General features: G+C 43.3%; 1 protein-coding gene across 5 annotated transcripts in view; it reads right to left on the bottom strand.

The window, feature by feature from the left end:
• TENM3 (teneurin transmembrane protein 3) overlaps positions 1-23,284 on the bottom strand; it is a 1,336,193-nt gene that overhangs the window by 425,128 nt on the left and 887,781 nt on the right. For 2 of the 5 annotated variants that reach the window (XM_056114252.1, XM_056114253.1), the window contains one exon: positions 15,572-15,850. The exons of the other annotated variants lie outside the window; for them this stretch is intronic. In XM_056114252.1, coding sequence (XP_055970227.1) covers positions 15,572-15,850 — 279 coding nt within the window. The remainder of the gene's footprint in view (positions 1-15,571; positions 15,851-23,284) is intronic. 5 annotated transcript variants of the gene reach the window in all.

Raw genomic sequence — 23,284 nt, 5'->3', positions numbered from 1 at the left:
AATGGCCTGTCATATCAATGGAAGGGGACGATATGGCTGGGTGAAAATTTCTATTCTAGAGAGGAGAAATGTAGTTAATAGAAGGGCCAGCTTAAGTTCTCACTCTATCCGCTATTTCTCCAGCCTGACCATGTGCTGGGTCACTCATTTCCAACCAACTTATAAGATGGATGAGAGATACAGACCAGGGCAACACAGGGATAATATTCTTATTCCTGAAATGTAAACTGTACCCTCCAAACTGCCTCTCTGCCTCTATTTTTATTCTTTCCAGAGCAACCCAGGCAAAGACATGTAGAAACAAAACATCTCTTGGAGGAAATGCTGTAACCTATGACCCCCTTCTGATCCTCTTCCTAAGCCCTTAATGTGTTAGGATCAAACAATGAGCTCAGGGGGCAGGAGACAGAACAGCAGTTGGAGTGATGATGTCTAGCATGATGGCTGACCCAGGTTCGACAAACTCCCCCAACAGTACCACATGTGTCCTCAGCATTGCAGAGCTGAAGATCTACCAATACCACTGAACCACCAGCCTAGCTGGCTGAGAACTGCCAGTGGAAACCCCTCCCCAGGTCTTCTGAGTACTTCCTGGGAGCCTCCATCCCACACTCTCCCAAAAAAGAAAAAAGAACCAGTTCATTCAATGTGTGAGAGCAAACTGGAAACTCAGGACCAGATCCTGGAACCTACAACATGAACAAGAACAAGAGTAAGAAAGAGACTAACATTAGTTTTCTGTTAGCATCCATGGCCCGGGGCCTTGAGGCTCTATCTTGTCCCCCACGTGGCTCATGAAGAGCTGTAGCCCACGGGCTTCAAGTCTGACTCAGGATTAAGCCCTCTACCTGGAAAGCAACACCACACATGACTTCCTAAGAATATGTCTGTAGCCTCTGTGATGGCATCAACCTGGCGTGGCAGTTCACCAGCCAAGGGGATCGACTATGAATCCTCATAATGGCTGCAGTGACAGTGGGTGCCAAGACAGGAACTGGAGAGGGGCGGGGTCCTTGTGGTGCTGAACTTGTGTTTGTGCTTTGACAGGAAGCCACTGCGATGGATGGGGATGGAAGAGCCTCAAATTCTGGTCTTTGGGTGCTGGGTCCTGATGCTAGCTGGGTCCTGATGCTAGTGACAAATAAGTGTCCCTGAGCGGAAGGGAGTTCCCTGGACTCAGGGTTCAGAGGTCATGAAATGAGCCCTGAGCTCTGGCCTGAAGGTGGACTCAGGAAAAATGAAGACATCTCTTCAAGGTTGAGCTAGAATCTGCGAGTGTATACTATCTTGTCTCAAAAACAAAACAAACCACACAAAAAAAAAACCCAACTAAATATTCTCTTAAATCCACATTTGCTTTTACTCCATTGTGAGGATAGTGCTGCCCCCTCCCCCCGCCCCCCCCCCCCCCCCGCAAGATTCAAGGACTATTTCCAGCTCTCAGGGACTGGCAGTGCTCAGGAAATCATTTGCAGTGCTGGGGATTGAATCACGGAAAGCTATGTGCAAGACAAATGCGTTAACCCCTGTATAATCTCTCTGGCCTTACTTTTACATTAAAAAAAATGGGGGGGGGGCTTTTTTTAAATGTAGGAGTACTGTTATTTAATCAGCCATTGATTAAGCTGATTGAACTGGGCATATACTCTACATTACTTTTTTTAAAATTCAGAATGTTTATTATTTTATTGGGCTGGAGCGATAGCACAGCAGGTAGGGCATTTGCCTTGCATGCAGCCAACATGGCCGACTCGAGTTCGATTCCTCTGCCCCTCTTGGAGAGTCCGGCAAGCTACCGAGGGTGTCTCGCCCGCACGGCAGGGCCTGGCAGGCTACCCATGGTGTATTCGATGTGCCAAACACAGTAACAACAGAGTCTCGAGATGGAGATGTTACTGGGCCTGCTCCAGAAAATCGATGAACAACAGGAGGACAGTGACAGTGACAGAATGTTTATTATTTTATTATTATTTATTATTATTATTTTTTAATCAACAGGAGTACAGTTAAAAAGCTTTCCTGTTTGAATTTCAGTCAAACAATAATCCATCACCCAACCCTCCATCAGTGCACATCTTCCACCACCAAGAACCCCAGTTTCCCCTTCCCCCATCCCATCCCTCCCCCTGCCTCTATGGCAGATAATTGAGGGGTGGGGGGCATTTTGATACCACACCCAACTCTGTGCTTACGCCTAGCAGTGCACATGAATCCTGTGGTAAAGGGAATGGAGCCAGGAATGGGCAATGCAAGGCAAGTGTCTTAACCTCTGTACAATCTTTCTGGCTCTACTGACGCTTTTGGGTAACATCTTCTGCACACTGTTTACTCTGCCACCAATCCAAGGCCAATTTTTCTGGACTAGGATTTAACATAAATGTGCAGGCAACGGTACTTAGCTCCCTTGGGCTTTTTATTTCTTCCCCTCCTGTAGCAATATGTTTTTCAGGTTTTGCACTTAAAACCCAGGAGCCACCTTTGACACCTCATCTTTCTTCCTCATGTTACCAGCCCTGCCACAAACACCCGTATCAGCTGGACCTTCTCTATTCCTACCGCCCTCCTGGCTCTCCAATTCCATGTTTGCCTTGACATACCCATTTAGCGTGGCCTAAGACTTCCTTCTTTTGGACAAAGACCGGACAGACACTTTCCAGAGATGACCTTAGCCCTTTCCAAGCGCTGACAGTCACAGTTCTTCCTAAGTGGTCCCATTTCACTGTCAATTTCAACTTCCTTTGCTTCCCAAGACAGTTCTCCCAGACTGGGTGGCCTTCTTACAATGGGACCTTTGTTGCCCTGCAGACTTTCCAACTTTCCCTCAAGCTGCTCCAAGTCTGCACAGGGCCCACTCTCCTGACCACTGAAAAGTCTTTCACCAACACCAACAATCCGCTCCCCCCCCCACCCCCGCCCCAACCTCCCAAGTCCCACTGAGATTCTAGAAATTCTGCAAGACCTTTGATTTTCTGAATCTTTATTGCTCTTCTCTTCTCCATCTGCAGTCTCCCCATTGCTTTCATATAGAGGCCTTGCATTCTACATGTTTCTTTTCTCTTTGCAAAGTCTGCCATCCCCCAGTCTACCAGCATGAGAGCAAAGGAATCTATTCCTTTAAAGTCTTTCTCGGGGCCAGCCATGTGACCCTGTGCTAACGCACTTTTTTTTGCAGCTGCCTAACATGTAATGATTATATATTACACGACTAATGTCTAACTATGTCGTTAGCATTCTACAAAAAGACCAAACCTGAATTTAGCATCTTAAATTACTATTTAAGGGCTGTAGTGAATAGTACAGTGGGTAATAGCATGTGGGGTCAATCCCCAGCCTCTCAGATGCTCTCTTGAGACCACCAGGAGCGATCCCTGTGGTCACACCACAAGTAGCTCTGAGCACTGGCGGGTGTGACCCCATAAGTAAACGAAAGAAAAACTACTATTTATATAAGCATTTCATAATCCATGTTCCACTTTTGGGCAAAGATTTAAAGACACAAATTTTTTTTATTGATGTTGCATTGTTGAAATTTAAGTAGTTCAGTATATATTTATTCTACATTATGAAGCCTCAGCTAATTAAATAAAGTGACATTTACAAAAGCAAACTGTGTGAAGGAAATTCATTTAAATTCCTACATCATGGGCTACGTTAAAATTTTAATGGATTAAATATTTGAAAAGAAATATAAAAAGAGGAAGGAAATAGAAATGATATTAACTCTGGGGATAAAAATCAATAGTTCATAAAAAACCAAAAACAAATAGTTTAACTGACTTAAAGTATATTTTAAAGTCTCTCTAAAAATTTCTTTGCATCAAAAATAGGCTCAGCCAAATCAAACAGGAACATCTTTAGGGGAGATTAAGATCTAAATATCTAAAAAGACACAAAGGGTTGTTGAGATTCTTATTATATGAGACATGTAGCAATTGTTATATTATACACTTGCAATTCAATAAGAGAAATCTCTCTCTCGTTCTCTTTTGATGTACAGACCTGCTGTGTCTTTTCAAAGAGCACATATTGATGGAACGGGAATCCACTTCCCACTGCTACTACTCCTGACTTTGTTTTATTTATTTACTAAGGGAACAAAAACTTTGTAGCTATGAATTTGCTACTCAGAGCTGCAGGAAAAGCAGATTTCCCTGGTACCCTACTGTCACTCCTGAGAAGTCTGTAGTTATTTCAGCCAGCGTCCTCCTGTTTAATTTGCAAACTCTAAGTATGCCCTTGGCCTCAGCTTCTGGGTCCTTCAACTGGCTTCTCTATTCACCTCTACCATGGAACTGACACATCTGGCCAGTGGCAGAAAGTCTGCACCGCAAGGGCAATATTGCAACATAGCAATCCACCCTCCGAAGGCAGAGACAATATGCCTGAAACCCGTCACTCCCTTCAGTTCTAAACGTCCTGAAAGACCCACTTCCTCATATCCCCCAGGGGAAAAATGGACAAAGGCCATGGACTGGTGAGTTTCCCGGAAGAAGAAATACAAGTGGTGTTCATACCTCTGTGAAAACATATTTATCAAACAGAAGCACAACAGGGACATATGATGGTTTGTCTATCAAGTGGTCAACATTTAAAAGCCTGGCAACAGTGACTGTGAATGGCTTGTAGAAAAAGGCACCATTTTTGGAATTCTCCTGGGGGGAGTGCAAATTGATACAAGTATTTTGGCCAGGGCACTTTGACAGGGTGTGTCAAAAGTTTAAAGTCCTACATGCCCTCTGACTCCCACATGCTACGTTCATGAATGTATGCTCAGGTAAAAACAGAATTAGAGGTTAATATTTCACCCGTAGCACATTTGCAGCACAATTAATAGTGTTGGAAATTCAAACTATCAAGATGTCCAAAAGTAGATAGGTTAACAGATTATGATAAATCACAACAGGAAAAAGAACTACTGTAGAAGACCATCTAATAAGGAGAAAAATAGACAAGAGGGCTGCAGTGTTAACTTAAAAATTATGAAAGTAGGCAAAGGTAGGTGAGGGGAAGTCGGGGGCTGGAGGGCAAGAGCGTGAGAAAAAAATTATGTCTATGAAAAAAGTTGAATAAAAAGGAAATTAGTATTCACCATTTGCTGAAGTTGTCCAACGGACGTGCAATGTCAGTTAATTAAAATACAGAAACGGAGGACCAGAGCAATAGTAAAGTGGGTAGAATGCTTGCCTTGCATGTGACGAACATGTGTTCTATCCCCAGCACCCGATACGTTCTGCTGAGTCTGCAGGGGGTCATCCCTAAGTGCAGAGCCAGGAGTAAGCCCTGAGCACTGCCAGGTATAGCCCCCAAACCAGTAAAATAAAATAAAATATAGAAATGAGGGTACAGATCTTAACATTCATTCTGTGTTAAGACTCAAGTTCATTTAACCTGAAGTTTCATTTTTATCATGCTTGAGAAAACCTCTCATGGTGCTTGGGCTGCAAACTCTCTTAAATAAAAATAATGACAACATGTTTAAAATATTCTAATAATTCTCTAAAGCTTTCGACTCTTAAATAGGCCTATTGAAATAATCAGGATTTTCCACACGCGTGTTTTGAACCTGCAATCCAGACATCGGTCTTGGAGCTCCACTACATGAGACACAGTGCATTATCTGGGAATGTCTCCTACTTATTTTCTGCACAACTGACATTTCCTTCAAGCACTTTCAACTCCCCTAAGAATCTCCATCTGCTGTATGTCAAAATTTTAAGATCTCTCTTTGAGAACTTTAACATCCCTATGAAAACCAGTGGGAAGGGCAACCCTGCTTTCTGCTCATCACTTTGATCTTAAGCAATTTGAGCTGTACCAATTACTCCACTAAGCCTGAAAAACAGTTTCACAAAGCCACAGGTTTCCAAATTGCTCCATGACAGTACCTACCATTTAAAAAAATAGTCTGTTTCTATTTATCTTGGACATATCCCTTGGGCCAGGTGTTTGGGTCCCATTTTGTATATTTAAAAGTAATTATGGGGCGGGAGAGAAAGTACAGGGGTTAAGGTGCATGCCTGGGTTCGATCCCCAGCCCCATACAGGGTCCCCGAGCCCCACCAGGAGTGACCCCTAGGCAGAGTCAGGAGTAAGCCCTGAGTATGGTCAATGCAGCCCAAACACACACCCTCTCCCATCCCCCCGAAAAGTAATTAATGTTTGATGATGCCTCAAGTGCTGTAACAATCAAATCTAGCTACTTAACTTTGTGTTTATACAAACATAAATTTCAATTTTAAGCAGTAACAACCAAGAGGTGTTTTCTATAGCTAATGCAAAGCCCTGGGGCACCTGCTCATTGAGCGACACATTTTCTTACTATTAATTTAATCCTTAGGACAAAGATTAATCACATATTTATGATATTTGATGGAGCTGATTGCCTATAGCATCAAAAGGTTTGAATACACTCTCATTCAAAACTGATGTTTTATTTTAGAAGTTTTCAAATGCTTTTATATTTTTAAAAAATTACATATAAGGGGCCAGAGAGATTGTACAGAAGGGAAGGTGCTCACCTTGCATCTGAATGACTCCAGTTCACATCCCTGTCACTACATGTTGTCCAGAGCATGTCCAACGGTCACACCTGAGCACAGAACATGGAATAGCCCCAGAGTATTGTCTGGTATGACCCCAAAGCAAACAAAGAACACATATTTGCTAGTACACATAAATCAACAATCAAGAAAACTAATATAACTGCACTGCTAAGCAAAATCTTATGAGTTCAGCGTCTGAAGAGGCTAATCACGAATTTTTCATTAGACCCTGTATGTGCTCTTTTTTAAAAAAATGATCAACTTTTTCTATATAAAGTATGATTGTTTTGTGTAACTTTGATTTTGGCCACCTAGTCTGTGTTCAGATCATATTCCTGGTTCTGTGCTCAGGGATCATTCTTGGCAGGGAATATATGTGGTGCTAGGATCAAACCTGCATTGACCACATGAAAGGCAAGTGCCCTATCCTCTAGACTATGTCTCTTAAAGTATCACTTTAAGAATAAGAACTTTCTACCAAACACTCAGATCACATGGATCCTAAATGCTATCAAATATCATTTCTATATACCAGAGCCACTGACTTGAAATTTGCTGATTTCAATAGTTGACAGAACTGTTACCTCTTAAAAGTAAATATTTTCTAGAGCAAAGTAAAATGAATTGCATATATAAGATGTAAGAGGAAAAATGTCTTGAAAAAGTTTGAAGCAATCCACAGCGGTTTATAATTTCTAAATCTATAATTATAATTTAAGTTTATTGTCGAAGGGTGCCCCTGGTTCCTGATTCCCCAGAGGCCAGAAGATTCATCTCGCTTGTAATCTCAACCTTCTCTTTACTATATTAAGACTTCTTTTTCTTTATGAGGACACTGAAATGGCTTCCCGTCTAAGAATATCCATGCCCTGCACTCCCCGGGAGTTCCCACCCCCTTTCCTCAGTTGCACTTTGGAATAAATAGCTGGTAAGGCACCATATTGCTGCCTTCCATTTTGAATGGTTTCCTCACATGCTTCCCCTTAAGCTGAAAACAATGAACTAATCAAGTCTTGAATTGATCTGAATCAGCCTTCCTTTCCCCTCCCTCACTTGGTTCAACCTTGGATATTTTCTCAGTTTGATTGTTACAAGGAGTAGCTAACTGGCCAATCTGCTTTACAGTTGGATCACTAAGTCTATTATTTATACACACAGGCACTGCTTCAGCAGGGGAAGTATGCGCAGGGCTAGCGTGGATGACCAGGTCTGTGGGAACGCCAGCTAACGCTCTAGTTGGTTTTCCCAGGACTTTGTACAATGTAAATCGGGGCATGATCTTCCTTCACAGGAAAATCTTCCAAAGCCTCCCATGATGAAAAGGCAAATGCTCACAAATGGCTCACCAGAGCCACAAAGGCTCTCGACAAAGTTGTCTAGGGTTAGGGTGAAATGCACACACTCTGCTCTCAGTCCCCCCGCCACCCCCCCCCCCCCCCCCCCACACACACACACACAACTCTAGGCACCCAACAGCTGAGGCGCCCTGAAGAGCCATCGGAATTTTCCACCATTTCCTTTGTTGCTTTATCTGCTTCCTGACATTCTATGGGTCCTACAGTGTCTGGATTCCACTGCCCTCCTCCAAGACCAAACACTTTTCCTAAACCTCTTGGTAACAACCTGTGCTGTGCTGACTGGCTTTGCACCTTAAGATCCACAGAGGCAGGTGGGGGTGGGGCTTGTGTGTGGGGGGGGTGGGGGTGGGGGGAGTGGTGGTAGGGAAACTGGGGCATTGGTAGTGGAAAATATATACTGGTTTTGTATATGGGACAGGTGTTGGAACATTATATGACTGAAACCCAACCATAAACAGCTTCGTAACTGTGTATCTCACGGTGATTCAATAAAAATAAATATATAATAAATAAAGTAAAAAATAAAAAGCTCCAATCACAACCACAGTCTCTATAAGCCCGTTGGCCCAACAAACCTGTGAGTTTCTCGTGTCAGAGACTAAGTTTAACTCATTTTTGTTCTTCCGGGAGCTGGTACGCTAGCTGGCATTCATGAGTCACTGAGGAAAAACCTAGTTGGGAGGCTAAATAAGAAATCAATCTTGGAAAGTCCCATGTAAACTTTCTTTTGTTTTCAGCTTCTGTGACTTCATAGAAGAATGTTCTTGAAGTATAGCTTGGTTTCTTCTCACAACGGGAAACAAACCAAGCTTCTGTGGCTCTAATGCTCATTTTTTTCTACTTCAGTGATAATTTTACCAACAAACCTGATTCAGCATCTGCTTCAACTTATAAACGGAACCATTTGTTTATTTGTTTAGTTTTGTTTGGGGGGTCCACACCCAGGAGTGCTCAGGGCTTACTCCTGGCTCTAGCCTCAGGGATCACTTGTGGTTCGTGGTGAACTCAGGGGACCATATGGGATGCAGGGGATAGAATCTGGACACAGGGGATAGTCATGTGCAAGGGAAGCACCCAACCCACTCTCTATCTCTCTGCTCCTAATTAATGGAAACAGCTTTACTATAATTCCAATTCTATAATTGAAAGAATGTTGAGAATTTAGAGATAGCATATATAAACCATATACTGAGAACAAACAAAACAAAACAAAACTTACAATTTGAGTTAATAGAAATAGCAACACTTATGTGGAGCAGCAAGGCTGCCAAAAGGTTCTGAAAATTTTCCTAGAATGGAAATATAAATGTATGGAAGTATGGAAGTGAAAACAACAATGGTAATAGAAGTCTTTAAAGGCTTCGAAATTGTTTCATCGCATTACTTTTAGAAAATTTATTTAAATTCTAACTTACTTTGCCCAAATGACTCTATAGAAACTTTTGCTCAAAGAATGACAAGAGGCTGAGTAAACTATAAATATCAAGACAATGTAATTATTTTCACATATTAGAAATGATTGGACTCTATTTGGCAAGGCAGCATTTTAATTCCGAGTTTGATTTAATAAGCACACCAACATATTACTTTCGCTACTTTTGACAGCCCAGAGTGCCTAAAACATAAAATAAAATTTACAGCAGGAGAACATGCCAGAATTGACCATTCCATGCCAGAAGAATGCCCCTAATGGAATTTATATTCAAGCTATAGTTTAGTATGTATAATAGAATCTCATAAAATTAGAATAACACCGAAATACCATTTATTTCTTGCAGCAGTGAAATTCCATCTTAATTCTCACAATCAATTTCCAAAGTGAGCCTCTGCGAGGCTCATGGACAAAGTTGAAGGAACTGAACTAGGCTAGTTAGGCAAACATAATCCACGGCTCTTCAAATTATCTTTGGGAAACTCAACTATTATCCTCTTTGTGCAGAGCACCCCGGGAGAAATGACATCTGAGTCATTGCTGGACGCAGCCCAAGTATGCACGTAACTTCAATGCACTGGCAGTCCCTCCCCAACAGTCCTAGAATTAATGGATAATTGAACAGCTACCAGAGTTCCCCCGTCCCATCTCATACCTGCTCACAACTGCTCAGAGAGAGCTGGAGTCGCACCGTGTACCCTCTTTCGGAGAACATGTTGGCCTGCCTTGGTCATTCGATGGCAAAGCAGCCAAGGTTCTCTGCGGAGTGACAGACAGACACATTCTTCCTCCAATCACTGGTGAATCTGTCTGCAGTGCAATAACTCAACTTCCCAACTTGCCCCACCCCAAAAGCAGACACTTAAAAAAAAAATTCCATTTCAGAGAACTAGTCCATGGACTATTTGAACGAGATTTGAGTTCTGTCAAATAGAAATTGGGCAGTTTTTCGTCCCTTTAAAAATGGCGAGTGGATGCCCAAAGCCCCTTTGTTAAAACCGAATTAGCCTTTCCTTCCCAAGAATCACTCACAAGTCCTGTGGCATCAGAGAGGTTCTCCATCAGGTCCCTGGCTCACACCCCAGGTGAGAAATAAAGCCTTCCAGGAATGATTTATTTTATTGTGTGAACTGATGAGCATCAGTGAAATTGCCTTTTAATTGACTGGCTGTCTAAGCAACATGCCTGGGAGGGAAACACTACTTTTGAAATTTCCTTTGGCCAGGAGGGGGAAGAAACACAGAAAGACTTTGAAGTCTTCTGCCATCCGCCTAATTATCGGCACCAGTCAATGTACAGCCATTTAATTACAGTAAATGAAAAGGAATGCGGGGTTGGGGAGAAAAAGAGGAGAGGGGAGGAAGGGGAGGCAGACATTCCAGACGCTGCCCATTACCGGGTCCTTTGCTGAAGGAGAGCTCGCCTCCCTGTCAGCTTGTCAAATGTACAAACCCTTGCACGGCCATGCAATAGAGGGGACCTGGCATGGGCCAGGACTCTGCAGGCCTTCACCCTGCTGCCCTGACAACATGGTCATAACCAGCCTGGAAGCAGAGTAGCACCGCCCCCACCCCCCAAAAAACACACACATACACACATACACACAGACCAGGCTCAGAGAAGCACACAGCTCTTTGGAACGCCCTCCACCCAGGCCTGGCGGGGACTGTGTCTGTCCAAACTCTAGATCTACTGGTCTGTTTTCTCTTGTTTTCACCCTTCTGGAAACTGGAGTCCTGGAAGATTAAGTTGGTCATCCAGGTGAGAGATAGCAAAACGCCAATGGTTGGCTCGTCCAAGACCATCTATCTCCTTTCCTGCCCACCCCAAGGTGGTGAATCAAGAGACAGTGGCGTGGTTAAGGCCTCCTGGTTAGTCTACTATCAGTGGGCATTGTTTTCCAAGGGGTGCTAGGTAGTCACAGAGACAGGTGTGAGAATGGTGTACCTCGTAGAACAGGTACAATTCAACCAAGTTGGTACAAGTTACCAAGTAGGAGGCAGAGAATGGAGAAGTTAGGAACGGGAATAATAGGTAACCCCAGGGCGGAGCACCTTGGGCCTGACAGGAGTGAACTGGAATCCAGACTGGGGTGAGTCCATATTCAGCCTCTCCTTGGGCTCCCACACTTGTAGGATGATAAAGGAGAATCTAGGCTCAGGGATGCTGGGAGTGGGAGGGACAGTCTACACTGTCAACATGCACAAACCAACCATCTTAAAGGGTTTGGCATGGTGGCACTTTTAAAAGTAGAGGGGGAAGGCGTCCTTTGTTTCAAGAGATCTTTGGGATTGAGATCAGATGCTTGTAAAAGTGGAAAGCAAATCCAGGCAACGGTCGCGAAGCAATCCATCAGAGACGGGAAACAGCCCTCCAGGTCCCAAGCCTCACCAGTGATCTGGCTTTGATTGGGGGTGTCTCATTGATGTGGCAAACTCTCCACAGCCCACTAGAAGCTCTGCAGACCCGGTCACTGCCCTTCCATGATCTGCTCTGGCGTCAGGCAGCTGACTTAGGACCACAGAGACCAAGGGGGGATGACAGCAATCAATACCTACCAAGAAAGGACTTCCCCAGGTCCAGAATTTGCAAGAAGATTAACATTTGAGATTGCATATGAAATACTGTAGACGGAACAACTCTCCCCCTCCCCCACAACATGCTTTTTCCACTTCAAATCCCCATGGTCAGTAAAAATGGGGGTAGGTAGAAAATACAGTTTATCACTTGTTTGGCATCTCCCTTAATGTGGAGACATGTGATGGGGTCCGAATGTTCTTTTCCTCTCCTGAGAATATCAGACCATCAAAATGTCATTAGCCTCACGGGTGTCCTAGCTCCTTCTTAACTTGAACTGTTGGCCTCTTTATCAATAAATAAATGAAACCTAATCCCCTTTAATAGCTAAACTCTACTTTGAAGTTCTAGCACATCAGGCATTCTACTTGCATAATTTACCTAGGTTGAATAACATTTTTCCCCCCTAGGGGAAAACGGCTCTTATTCACAGTTAATTCAAATAATGGAAAGAGTCAAGGAAAACTCCCAGGCTAAACCAGAAGAAAGCAAGTTTTGTTTGTGGCTCCTAAATTAGGTCTGTTTTGGTGACTTAGGTTACTTAAATTCTTTTTGTTTTGACCTATAAGGGATAAAATAGAGCTCCCATAGATACATCTCAAACTAGAACCAAAGGGAATTGTCTTCAACTGCAAAAATAATGGACATCCAAAAAGAAATTTATAAAACATAACTGGAAAACAAATGATCTTTCAAGGTTAGCACAATAAAGAAAACCTGGATTCAATTATTTTTGCGATTTGACGTTAGAAATATTTGACTAGAAGTAGCAATAATTGCAAAAATATACAACAGTTTTGAGATACTTTATTGTAAACATGTTCGAACACCAGGTATGTGATTATAAATTTTGGTCTGGTTTACTTCGGGAAATAGGGAACAATAGGTTTTGGGGTAGCTTTTTTTTTTTTTAAATATCAGAAGAAAGCAATAATCTTTTTTTTTTAATTACATGATGCAAAACTCTGAAATCTGCTATGTACCTTCCAAATGAATCTCCCCAGTTCTCACTGTCATCAATTTAGTTTCTATAGAACCCTTCTCCTTCTCAGCTAAACATTAACAACTCAGAAATCAATCAGGTATGTCCCTCTGGCCATAGTATAGTAGTTATGAAATATCCTGTATTCTTGTAGATGTCCCACCAATTTTATATCTTCTTATGATCTGTCACCCACAGCAGTACTAAGGGCTTATTCATGGCTCTGTGCTCAGGGCTTACTCCTGGCATGGTGCTGGGAATCGAACCTGGGACAGTTGTGCGCAATGCAAATGCTTTACCTGCTGTATTATCTCTCTAGCCCCTTATTAAATCTTTTCCTAAGCTGACTTCACTGGGAGTTCCTAGACCATCAAAATTGTTTCAAAAAATAACCAGAGCCAAATCTTGGGGAAAGAGTAAACAGAAGTTTAAGTCATCAATTTGCCCAGCTCAACAAACATTGTTTTTGACACTTTATCCTCTTCACTTGGCTGCTCTGTTTACTCTCAACAAATGCTACCAAATGTTCTGAATTTGAGGCAAAGCCCTTTCACCCTCTTCCTGTCTCCCTTCATTTTGCTTTGCAACCACCAGTTTGGAGAAAGGTAAGAAAAATCTGCCACTTTCCTTGCTTAGACAATACTTAGGACAGGCCTTGGCAGTTCCGAGAGAACAAGCTCATCATTATCCAGGCAGACAAAAGAGGGCTGTGAGGTAGGAGATACACACACCTCACGCCCTGCTCTTTGCTATCATGGTGATATAGTAGATCATTATTAGAAGGTTACTAAGTTAGAAGCTTTGTATTTTCTGGGAAGAAGAAGAAATGGCAGGCATACACTGTGAGACAGAATTGCCAGATAGAGCATCTTAAAAAAATAATGACGATTAACTTTTATTGTGCCAGTAGAGATGCATGATGAAAATACATTTGTTTCAGAGAGAGAGATGCTACAAAGGTTTTTGCCTGAGCAAGGCAGACTGACTCGAGATATGGATATGGACAATCTATGAGCAGATCAGCAGCAGCGAACTTCTCTCTTTCCTTTCACTAACCATCAGAAATGATATCCTATCTCGAAGCAAAATAAAATGCCAAACGCTACATCAGTATATGACCATGGAATGTGCCATTACTCAGTGTTATGCAGAGACGCGGATGGATGGATGGATGAGAAGCCAAGTTTATGCCCAGCCGCCTGTACTTAAGGTTAATGATTCCTGAATTCACAATGAAAATAGATATAAACACACGTTTTACTGAGCTGAATGGATCAGCTCAAGTGAAGCTGGCAGCCAGATTCTAATCTTTTGTCCCGAAGAAGGTCTTTGTTTCTCGTTTGGGGCTGTATTACAGCTCGCCTCCTCCAAATCCGACCCTTCCAAAACAAACATAGGGAGTGCTGATTATTAATTAGTCTCCACTCTGGCTCCATGCATTGGAATGTCCTATCTCAAACACTGCTTTTATTGATTTGAAGCTGGCGTTAGCATGCACAGGAGGAAATGGCCAATACTAGGCCATGGGAAGAGAAGCTCTACATGCCACTTCATTTTGGCCCATGGCTGAAATGGAAAACAAACCTTAAACTGGCTTTCCTGTTACAAAGCAAAAGCTGACAAAGTTGCTCAATAAATAACAGAAATGAAATCTTATCAGTAAAGCAACCATCTTTCTTTTCAAAGGCCATGCAATTCTCCCATTTTAATTTTCTCGTTGTATTTTGATGCATCGTGTACACATGGCATTAATAATGAGATGAAAGTAGCAAGCGTACTGTTAATATTACATGCTGAAGGAGAAATGTGTTTTCATTGTCTGGCACGCTGGTACTGATGCTCCAATTTTTCCTAGAAGCAACACTGACTAAAAATTAAGTTTTCTTTTAAATCTATTATTGCATATAAAGGAACTGGGTTTTTTAAATTATTATCTTGAACTAGCAATAGATGGGGGGAGCCTTAATAATGTATAAAAACATTTTTCTTACCGTACGAACTGCTGCTATTTGGATATGCTAAAATCTCATTTTTGTGTGCATGCACTTAATTGCATAATAATCCAGTCCCCAAAGCACATCAAAGACCCTGCTCCTTCCCCCTCCCCTTTTGACCAAGATTTCAATTGCTCTCATCAACTCGTAAGTTTAAAGCAGGATCAAATTTGTTCTTCAATCACCAGAGCCCTGGTAATGAACTATTCTGTGTACTCACTCTTCCATTCTCAGATTCTGCAACTTCTTTGAGGTATCTTCAAGTAAAATCTACAAAGACATCTTTGATTGCAAGCTGCCTCAGAGGTGCCCGTTATCACCATTCGCTTGATGACATCACACAGGCAAACAGGCAACACAATCCAAGATACAGCTCTTTTCTTAGGGGGAAGGGGAGGTGTGCCATAGATGGTTATATTTTTTCCAGTCCACGGCAAATACATCATAAACCACTTGCGTCATTTAGCCATCTGAGATCCAATATTGATTCTTGTCCCCCTTCCCCTAAGGTATGTGTGTGGGGGGGTTGAATTAAAAAGCAAGATCCAAGGACATTCATTTTTTGAGCTGGACTCTGTGACAACCCCAAGAAGAAGGAGCAGGAAGGAGAGAAAGAAGGAGGGGAAGGTAGAACAGGCCACCAGAACCCGGCGGGGGAACCAAGTGGCACTTAAAGCGGGACTTACCGTTGTCACTGTCGGACTTGTTCTCATGCTCTGTGTCCGTCAGTGTGAGGGCTGAGTTGGAGCGACTGGAGAGGCAGGAGCTGCGGCCCGATTTGACCCCTCTGCCCCACAGTCTCATGGCATGCTCTGGGGACATCACTGCTTCATTTTCAGTATCAGCGTCTGACCCTGCGCTGATAGAGTAACCTCTGTGGGGGAGCCCCATTTCCGCACAAAAGGCCAGTCCTCTTCGACTTGCTGGTTCACACACTCCTAACTGCCTTAGGGTAAAATTCTGTCCTAATTAGGGGGAGAAAATATAACAGCTAGTGAGTATAGGCGGTGTAGAGGCAGACTTCACGTATTAATTAATTAATTAATCAATTATCTTCTTAAAAAAAAAGAAAGAGAGAGGCTCTCTCCAAAGCAAACAACAGTCAATCATTCTGGAGTTTTCCATGAGGCACTGCTGGTATGGGGCAGGTGGCGGGAAGGCATTCTGGAAAGTGGGGGAGGAACTCACCCATGGCTTTCTGTCCACCCTCCACTACTCAGGACTCCCCTGTCCACAGTTCAAGCTCAGTGACCCCACCAGAAAGATGGGCAGTCCCGGGAACACCAGCCCAGAGGAAGTTCTTGCTCTTCCATGCTGGTTAGTTCACTTGTGTGAGCTGTGGGCCTGGCCATGGTTTTCTGCATCCAGGCTCTAGTCCCTGGGGTCCAAGGCCCCATGCAGAGGTCATTTTTGGGGAAAGGAAACAGGTGTTCCTCAAGACTTGGGAACTAGACTCATCAGCTGGTTGACTGACCTGGACTGTAGCCTTGGCCCTTAACAAGACATGGCAGAAGGATGTAGCTGGGTGTCTGGAGCTGTGTGTGTGTGTGTGTGTGTGTGTGTGTGTGTGTGTGTGTGTGTGTGTATGTATGTGTTTGCACACACACCAACTCAATTTTGGAGCAGACCTTTGCAGTCATTTGTCTTTCTACACCTCAGGCTTCAGTAAACACCTGGAAATATATCTGTATTGATCAATGTAAACCAGTTTTTTTGGGGGGGGGGGACGTGGTCAAATAAAGTGTACTCTAAAAATAAAGTGGGAGTACTATGTATTTAAAAATTAATGATAAAATCCAAGCCCCTGAAAAATAAATGGCTATGACCCCCTCAAGGCTTCCCTAATAAATTGAGCATAATAAAACTCATGGCACTATAATCACTTAAAGCCAAGTGTTTAAATTAGGTGACACTTGAAAATGACTGCAGTTATGAATGACTCATCTGCTCCCATATTTATTCCTGAGATTTCACATGTTTTATTATATTGTGGATGAGCAGAGTAAAATGTTTGCATGGGAATCTGTGGTTTGATCTTTCTGCCTCTTGTGGACATGGTAGAGCCTGAGATTTAGGGACCAAACTGAATCAAAATCCCACTAAAGACTAACACTGTACAGAGATGGACTGAGATGCAATCAGATAAGCCCAAACTTATAAGAATATTAGAGCTTTTCTATTGTTCAGCATTCCTTTTCCTCCATCCTTCTCTTTAACTCTATGAACTCTAAACATCATGATATGAGAAATAACACACATTCTTCTTTTTTCAAAAGGGGTGTTATAAAATGTACGTGAGAAAATATTAGCAGGCTGACTCTTCCAGGAAACAATCTAGCAAAATGCACAATAAAGCAAACTTTAAGGGGAGTAACGATGTTCCGCACCTCCAGCCCTTAGCACATTTGAACTAATATGGGTCATTGCGCTGTTTCTGTAGCCACATCAGAAGTGGAATCAGCTTTATCTTGGTCAGACTTCCTGTGGATTCCAACAATGACATTCATACCGAATTAAAACCTGTCACTGCCATTAGCTACAAATTAAACTGGGCTTATCAGAGAGGTGTGATTAAGTATCTGAATCCCAAAAAGTATGATAAAAAAAAAAAAGAGGCAGTAGCAGAAAAAAAAATAGGAGAAAAAAAAACAGACAAGGCCCTTGAGGTCTGAGAAAGTAGGCAAACTTTATGTATTTTCTACGTAAGTAGCAAGCAAGATACTTAGAAAAGTAAGGTTTAAATGAAAATGTCGGGCTGCAGAGATAGTACGGTGGAGTGGGCGCTTGCCTTGCACGCAGTTGACCTGGGTTCCATCCTTGGTACGATGCATGTTTCCCCAAAACAGAGGTGATCCCTGAGTGCAGAGTCGGAAGAAACCTCTATGCATCGCTGGGTGTGGCCCATAAAACAAAACAGTCCTCGGTTGTATACAAAATCGCCATGGAAGAATGTACCCTCTGTTATTTATAGATTGTATTTTTAAATACAGACAGGGAGAAATATTTAAAACAGTTAGCAATTGCCCTCAATCTCCATCTTTCTAAAATAAGACTTGGGAATTATTTTTAAAAGGTGAAAATGAGGGATAAGAGTGCTTGCAGCTTTTGTCTATTTGGGGAGCTGCCAACACAGGCAGAGAAAAGTCAGAGGGAAGTTAAAAGACAGTCAGAAATCCCATTCTAATCTCTGAACTGGAACTTAAAACATTTTCCACGTTATTGACTTTTCACTCTGTTTTCATTTTGATGCAAAAATCTATGAGGTGAAAGAAAGCAGAAAACCACAATCTTTATTATTTGTTATCCAGGTATGTAAACACGGGGCACTTTGTGAATACACAGCCAGGACACCAGCCCTCTGGCGTGCTGTGGATCCACCATCCCCACCTTTAACATCTGGCCCTCTTCATCCGTGTGTCTAAACTCCTTGTTTTTGCTTTTTCGGCCCCCACTGGGGATGCTGGGGTGTGTGTGGGGAACTTACAGTGCCTAGAATGGAACTGGTGCTCCCCAGTAAAGCCCCCCCTCTAGCCATCTGCAATACACCCCAGTCCTGATACTACACTCTCAGGAGAGAACAAACACTAATCAATGAGGTCAAACCTTCCGCCTTTGGATCATAAGACTGAGATTACCAAGAGGTGGCAGAACGGGGACCAGAAGGAAGGAAGTGCTTGTTCAGAAGGGACGAGAGAGAGAGAGAGAGAGAGAGAGAGAGAGAGAGAGTGTTGTGGGGGAAGAGGGTCTGGTACACTTTGGGGGTGGTGAAAGGACAGTCACTTTGTATCTAAAAACATAATGTTTGCCGCTATTATTAATCATGGGACCTAAACTACAACGGAAAAAAGGCAATGAGAGTTTCAAAGAGTGATTTCAGGAACACAAGAGGAAGATGCAGGGTTTCCAGCAGATTTTTATCATCCAATGAAAGTACGCTTCTGTTTCTGGGAGTACAAGATGCCCCTGGAGTCGAAGCCATTTACTTGCACTGTTCGAGTCCCTTCACTGCTCACATTTCCCATCTTTCCAGGTTATGATACCTTGATTTAAAGCTGATTTACAGGGCCAGAGAGATAGTACAGAGGGTATGTGGCTGACCCCCGTTCAATTGTCTGCACCATATATTTTCTCCAAAACACTGCCCAAAAGTGATCCCTGAGCACAGAGCTGGGAGTAAGTTCAGAACATCACAGGGTGTGGGATCCCTCCAAAAAATTTGATTTATGATGTGAAAAATGACATTTAAATCTAGCTTTGGGTCATTAGTGAAAGGTCGCTGATCTGGTGGTGGGTTTCATGTTGGAATAATAAATGCCTGAAACTCTCTTATCAATGGCTTATAGTGGATAAAAAGAACTAAAAATTTTAAAACAAGCTCACCTAGACTCTTGCAATTAATAATCAGGAGAAAAATGTATAATTAGAGGATGGTGAGAGGTTCCTTGTCAAATCCCTGACGAAGAGCTAGAAACCATCAACATTGATTTCTGCTTTCTCTTTGCCCCCATATATCCAAATATCCAGACCTGTTTGGTGCTTCAAATTCTATTGCTGTTCATTCTCATGTGGTTAAAAATTCTTGCTTTTCAAATGGGACCTTTTTTTTTTTAAAAAAATGCACACCCAGGAGTGAGTTAGCTGTTGATCTAGAATAAACTGATCTTTTGATGATTTTTTTTTTTTTTTTTTTTTTTTTTTTACAATTCAGCCACATTTAAGCAAGGTGCGTTGTGTTTCTGCAGTTTAAACAAAGGGAGGGAAGAGGCAGGGAAGAAAGATTTCTCTCGATCAGGAGAAGAGGCAGCTGATGGAGGTAACTTGGGGTTCTGGAAGATGAGCTACCTGGGCGGCTGCTTAAAGCCAATACAGAGAAATGGAAAGAGAAGGCAAGTAAAGGCTGGAAAGATGCTTCTGGAACCGGGCTTACAATGTGGTCATCTAGCTTTGAATCACTTTGACTTCCAGTGATTCTTGCTTCTCGGCATTTCTTCAGGCCTGTTCTTTGCAATGGCACCCCCATATCTGCCTTCTTTTCTTTCTCTGCCTTTTCTACTCTCTGTATTATTCATAGTTGGCGAAGACGAACCACAGAAGTATTTCTCCTTTGCAGGTTCCTTGTGATCAGCAGGGCCAACCCGGAGAGTTTCCCGTTATAGTTTGAAACCGGACCAAGACGATAAATTGTAGCCAGACAAAAGGATACCCGAGGATGAAATTCATTGTGATTAAAGGGCAAAGCTAGCTTGGATGAGAAGAGGCCTTTTGCTTTTATGACACTCATAAATTTGACAGTCTATCTAAGATAAACAGAAAAAACACAACCCAGGTAGGTTGTATGATCTGGAAAGGTTCCCATGGGGGGAAATATGAGTGAGGGATTTGTGACAAGGCAGAGGAGAACAAATGCATCCAACTCAGATGGAAAAACAGAAACAGTGGTTTCAGAAAAAGGTAGGGGTCAGAACAAAGGACTCGCTCCTGACTTTCTTCTTGTGAGATCAGAATATGGAAGAGCTTCTCAAAGGTGCAAAGCAGAAAGGTATTCACCAAGATCTATGCTCTTTTTTGTGAGATGAAAAGAGAGTAGGGTGATATCAGAGAAATAGTTCAGTGGGTAGCATGCTTGCTTGGCATACAGCCAACCTGGTTTGATCCCTGGCACCACAAATGCCTCACGGGAGTGATCCCTAAGCACAGAGCCAGGAGTCCTGGGTGCCACTGGGGATGGCCCCAAGGCCAGAAAAAAGAAAGAAAAGGAAAGGAAAAGGAAAAGAAAGAAAATGAAAAGAACAGGAGATTCTATGAAGAACTAATGACTACAGTATCTACAATTTCTCTCAATCTCCCTGCGTCTCTCCCCCTTTCCACCTTTCTCCCCCTTCTCATTGTTTCATCTTTTTAAGAAGTAGCTTTATTAAGGTGTAACACACAAGCTACCCATTTAGAGCATACTTCCAACTTGCTGGCTCCTAGGATGCACTGATCATATGAACGATCTCCCCATCAATAGGATCATTACCCCCAGGCCCCAGAGCAAACTTGTACAAATGATCATCATTGCCCATATCTGCACTGTCCTGCTTCTCTCCTAGCCTGAGCCAACCAGGAATCTACATTTGTCTCCTCCAAGTGGATTCTTCCTGTGCAAGGGACCAGATATACGTTCAGGAGGAAGCTGAAGACTCCAGACAGCGAAGCAATAAAGGCCACGGCAGGGGGAAAGGATTCCACCCAGTCCACTTCCCGTGTACCAAGGAGGGACATTTCAAAGAAAAAAAGAGCCTCTGGGGGCTGTAGAAAAGAATAAGAACTAAAGAACTTGTGTTCTCTGTGTCTGCCGTGGCCACAACCCCAGCTGAACCCCCACAAAGCATATGGTCCCCCAGCACTGCCAGGAGTGAGCCCTGAGCACAAAGCCAGGAGAAACCCCTGAGCACCATCAGCCGTAAGCACACCTTTCTCCAAAATCAATATTGCAAAATTGGATGTTCTGTTATCGGTTTCCTCACTTGAACATCATCTTTCCAAGCCTAACCCTGACGGATGCTCATGTCAGTAACTCCATCCATTCCCCTCTACCTTTGATTTTTGGGCCACATCAAGAAAGACGGGGCTCCGGGTGACCAGTGCACAAACCTAGACCGTCCACATGCAAAGCTGGCACAAGGGCCCTTTGAGCCACGGCCCCGACTTGAAGAAACTCTACTCATTTTTGTGGTTCCATGACTCTCCTCTGGAGAGACTGCTGGCAATATCTATTCCTGGTGAGAGATGCTCAATTGGTTTTCACCTCTAAGGGATGGACCCTAGGATGCTGTGTGCCAGGCAAGCACCCCCTCTGCCGGACTCTTCCTCCAGTCCATTTCTTGGTTTTACTTCGTCGTGACTGCTTTTAGAACGAGGTCACCACCAGGGAGGTGAATATGCCTCCCTCACCTTGGCTGGTGTCTGAGTGTCTCTGGGCAGTGGATGCTGGCATGAACAGGCTGTGATGTGGCGTGGACCAGCAGCCTCACCCAGCGATTCCCAATGTGACTCCAGAGTTGGCAACATGGCAAGGGACTGGATATAAGTTCAGCAGGAAGCTGGGGGCTCCAGACAGCAGAGCAATAAAGGCTGAGGCAGGGGGAAATGATTCCGCTCCCCCCCACCCCCCACCGAGTCCTGAGGAGGGCTGCGAGCCTCTTTCTATCTGCTGGCACCTCGGAGTGTTAATCTAAGAAGCCCGCTGGCCTCAGAGCTGGGAGAAGATGTTCCCCCATACCCTACCACCTGCTGAATGGTCAAAATTGTTCATATCTGTGAGGCAGGGGAGCTGGAAGGCAGGGGACCTCAGAGGAGGCGGGAGAACAGAACCATGAGAAACGGAGAGGCTGCACTTGGGTCTTTAAGGACAGAAATTTCGGGTTGAGTAAACATGACCATCTAAAGCCGCTAAGCCTGCTGCTGACAGCTAGAGCGACTGAGAAGGATTAATCATTTTGATCTCCAAATGAATCACTTTAAGTAGTTAATATTTAAAAGTAATAAACTTCGGAGCAGGGGTGATTAGCCCTGTGGAGCTGGTCCACATTTCAGGCTCTGTCTTCCTCGCAAAAATCCTGTTTTCTGAGGCGTTTGCTCTCCGCCAGACTCTCCCCAGCATTTCAGATTCCTTTCGTTTTTGTCTGGTGACAGAGGTAAGGGAGGGGGGAACGCTGGGGAAATGAAAAGTTCGGGGTCTAACTGGAGATTCATCGCAGCAATAAGTGCTGAATGGTCAGACCATCTGGCCCTACTTCTTTTGAAGTCTAGGATTTCTTCCCATTAGTCACCGGACTGGCATCCAAGACTAAACCAAATCTCAGTCTTTAAAATTAAAAGTATTTTTCTGGGACCTGTGAGATATTACAGCAGGTAAGGCACTTGCCTTGCACAGGGCCAACCTGATTTTAATCCCCATCACCCCATATGCTCTCCTGAGTCATGCCAGGCAAGATCCCTGAGCACAGAGCCAGGAGTACGTCCTGAGTATCACTGAGTGTGGCCAAAAAAAAAAATTCTCCCTGCGTCCCCCAATAGCATTTTCCTTTTGGCACGTAATTCTTTCTCTTTCTAACATTTCCAGTATGTCTCAATGTTGAATCACTTTTTAGAAAAATATCGACCCAAAGGGGAAGAGTAAGGGAAAGATGAGATGGATTCATTGCAATTCCAAGGCGGGTGACAAGATACACTGAGTTGTAGTGTCTCAATGAAAGGGGAGACAGACACTATTTCTCCATCTGTCCCAGTCTATCCGGAAGAACACATGCTAAAACACATGCCACTTTCCTGGTTCTTCATTTAAGCAATCGAAATTGCCTTCTTTCATCTCTTAGGCACAAAGAACAGAAGAAAGATCGAAAAGTCAGGCGTCA

Source organism: Sorex fumeus, unplaced genomic scaffold, assembly GCF_029834395.1.
Source record: "Sorex fumeus unplaced genomic scaffold, SorFum_2.1 ptg000024l, whole genome shotgun sequence".
NCBI classification, from domain to species: domain Eukaryota; kingdom Metazoa; phylum Chordata; class Mammalia; order Eulipotyphla; family Soricidae; genus Sorex; species Sorex fumeus.
The sequence above is the reverse complement of the archived record's forward strand: the minus strand, read 5'-3'. Positions and strand labels throughout refer to the sequence as shown.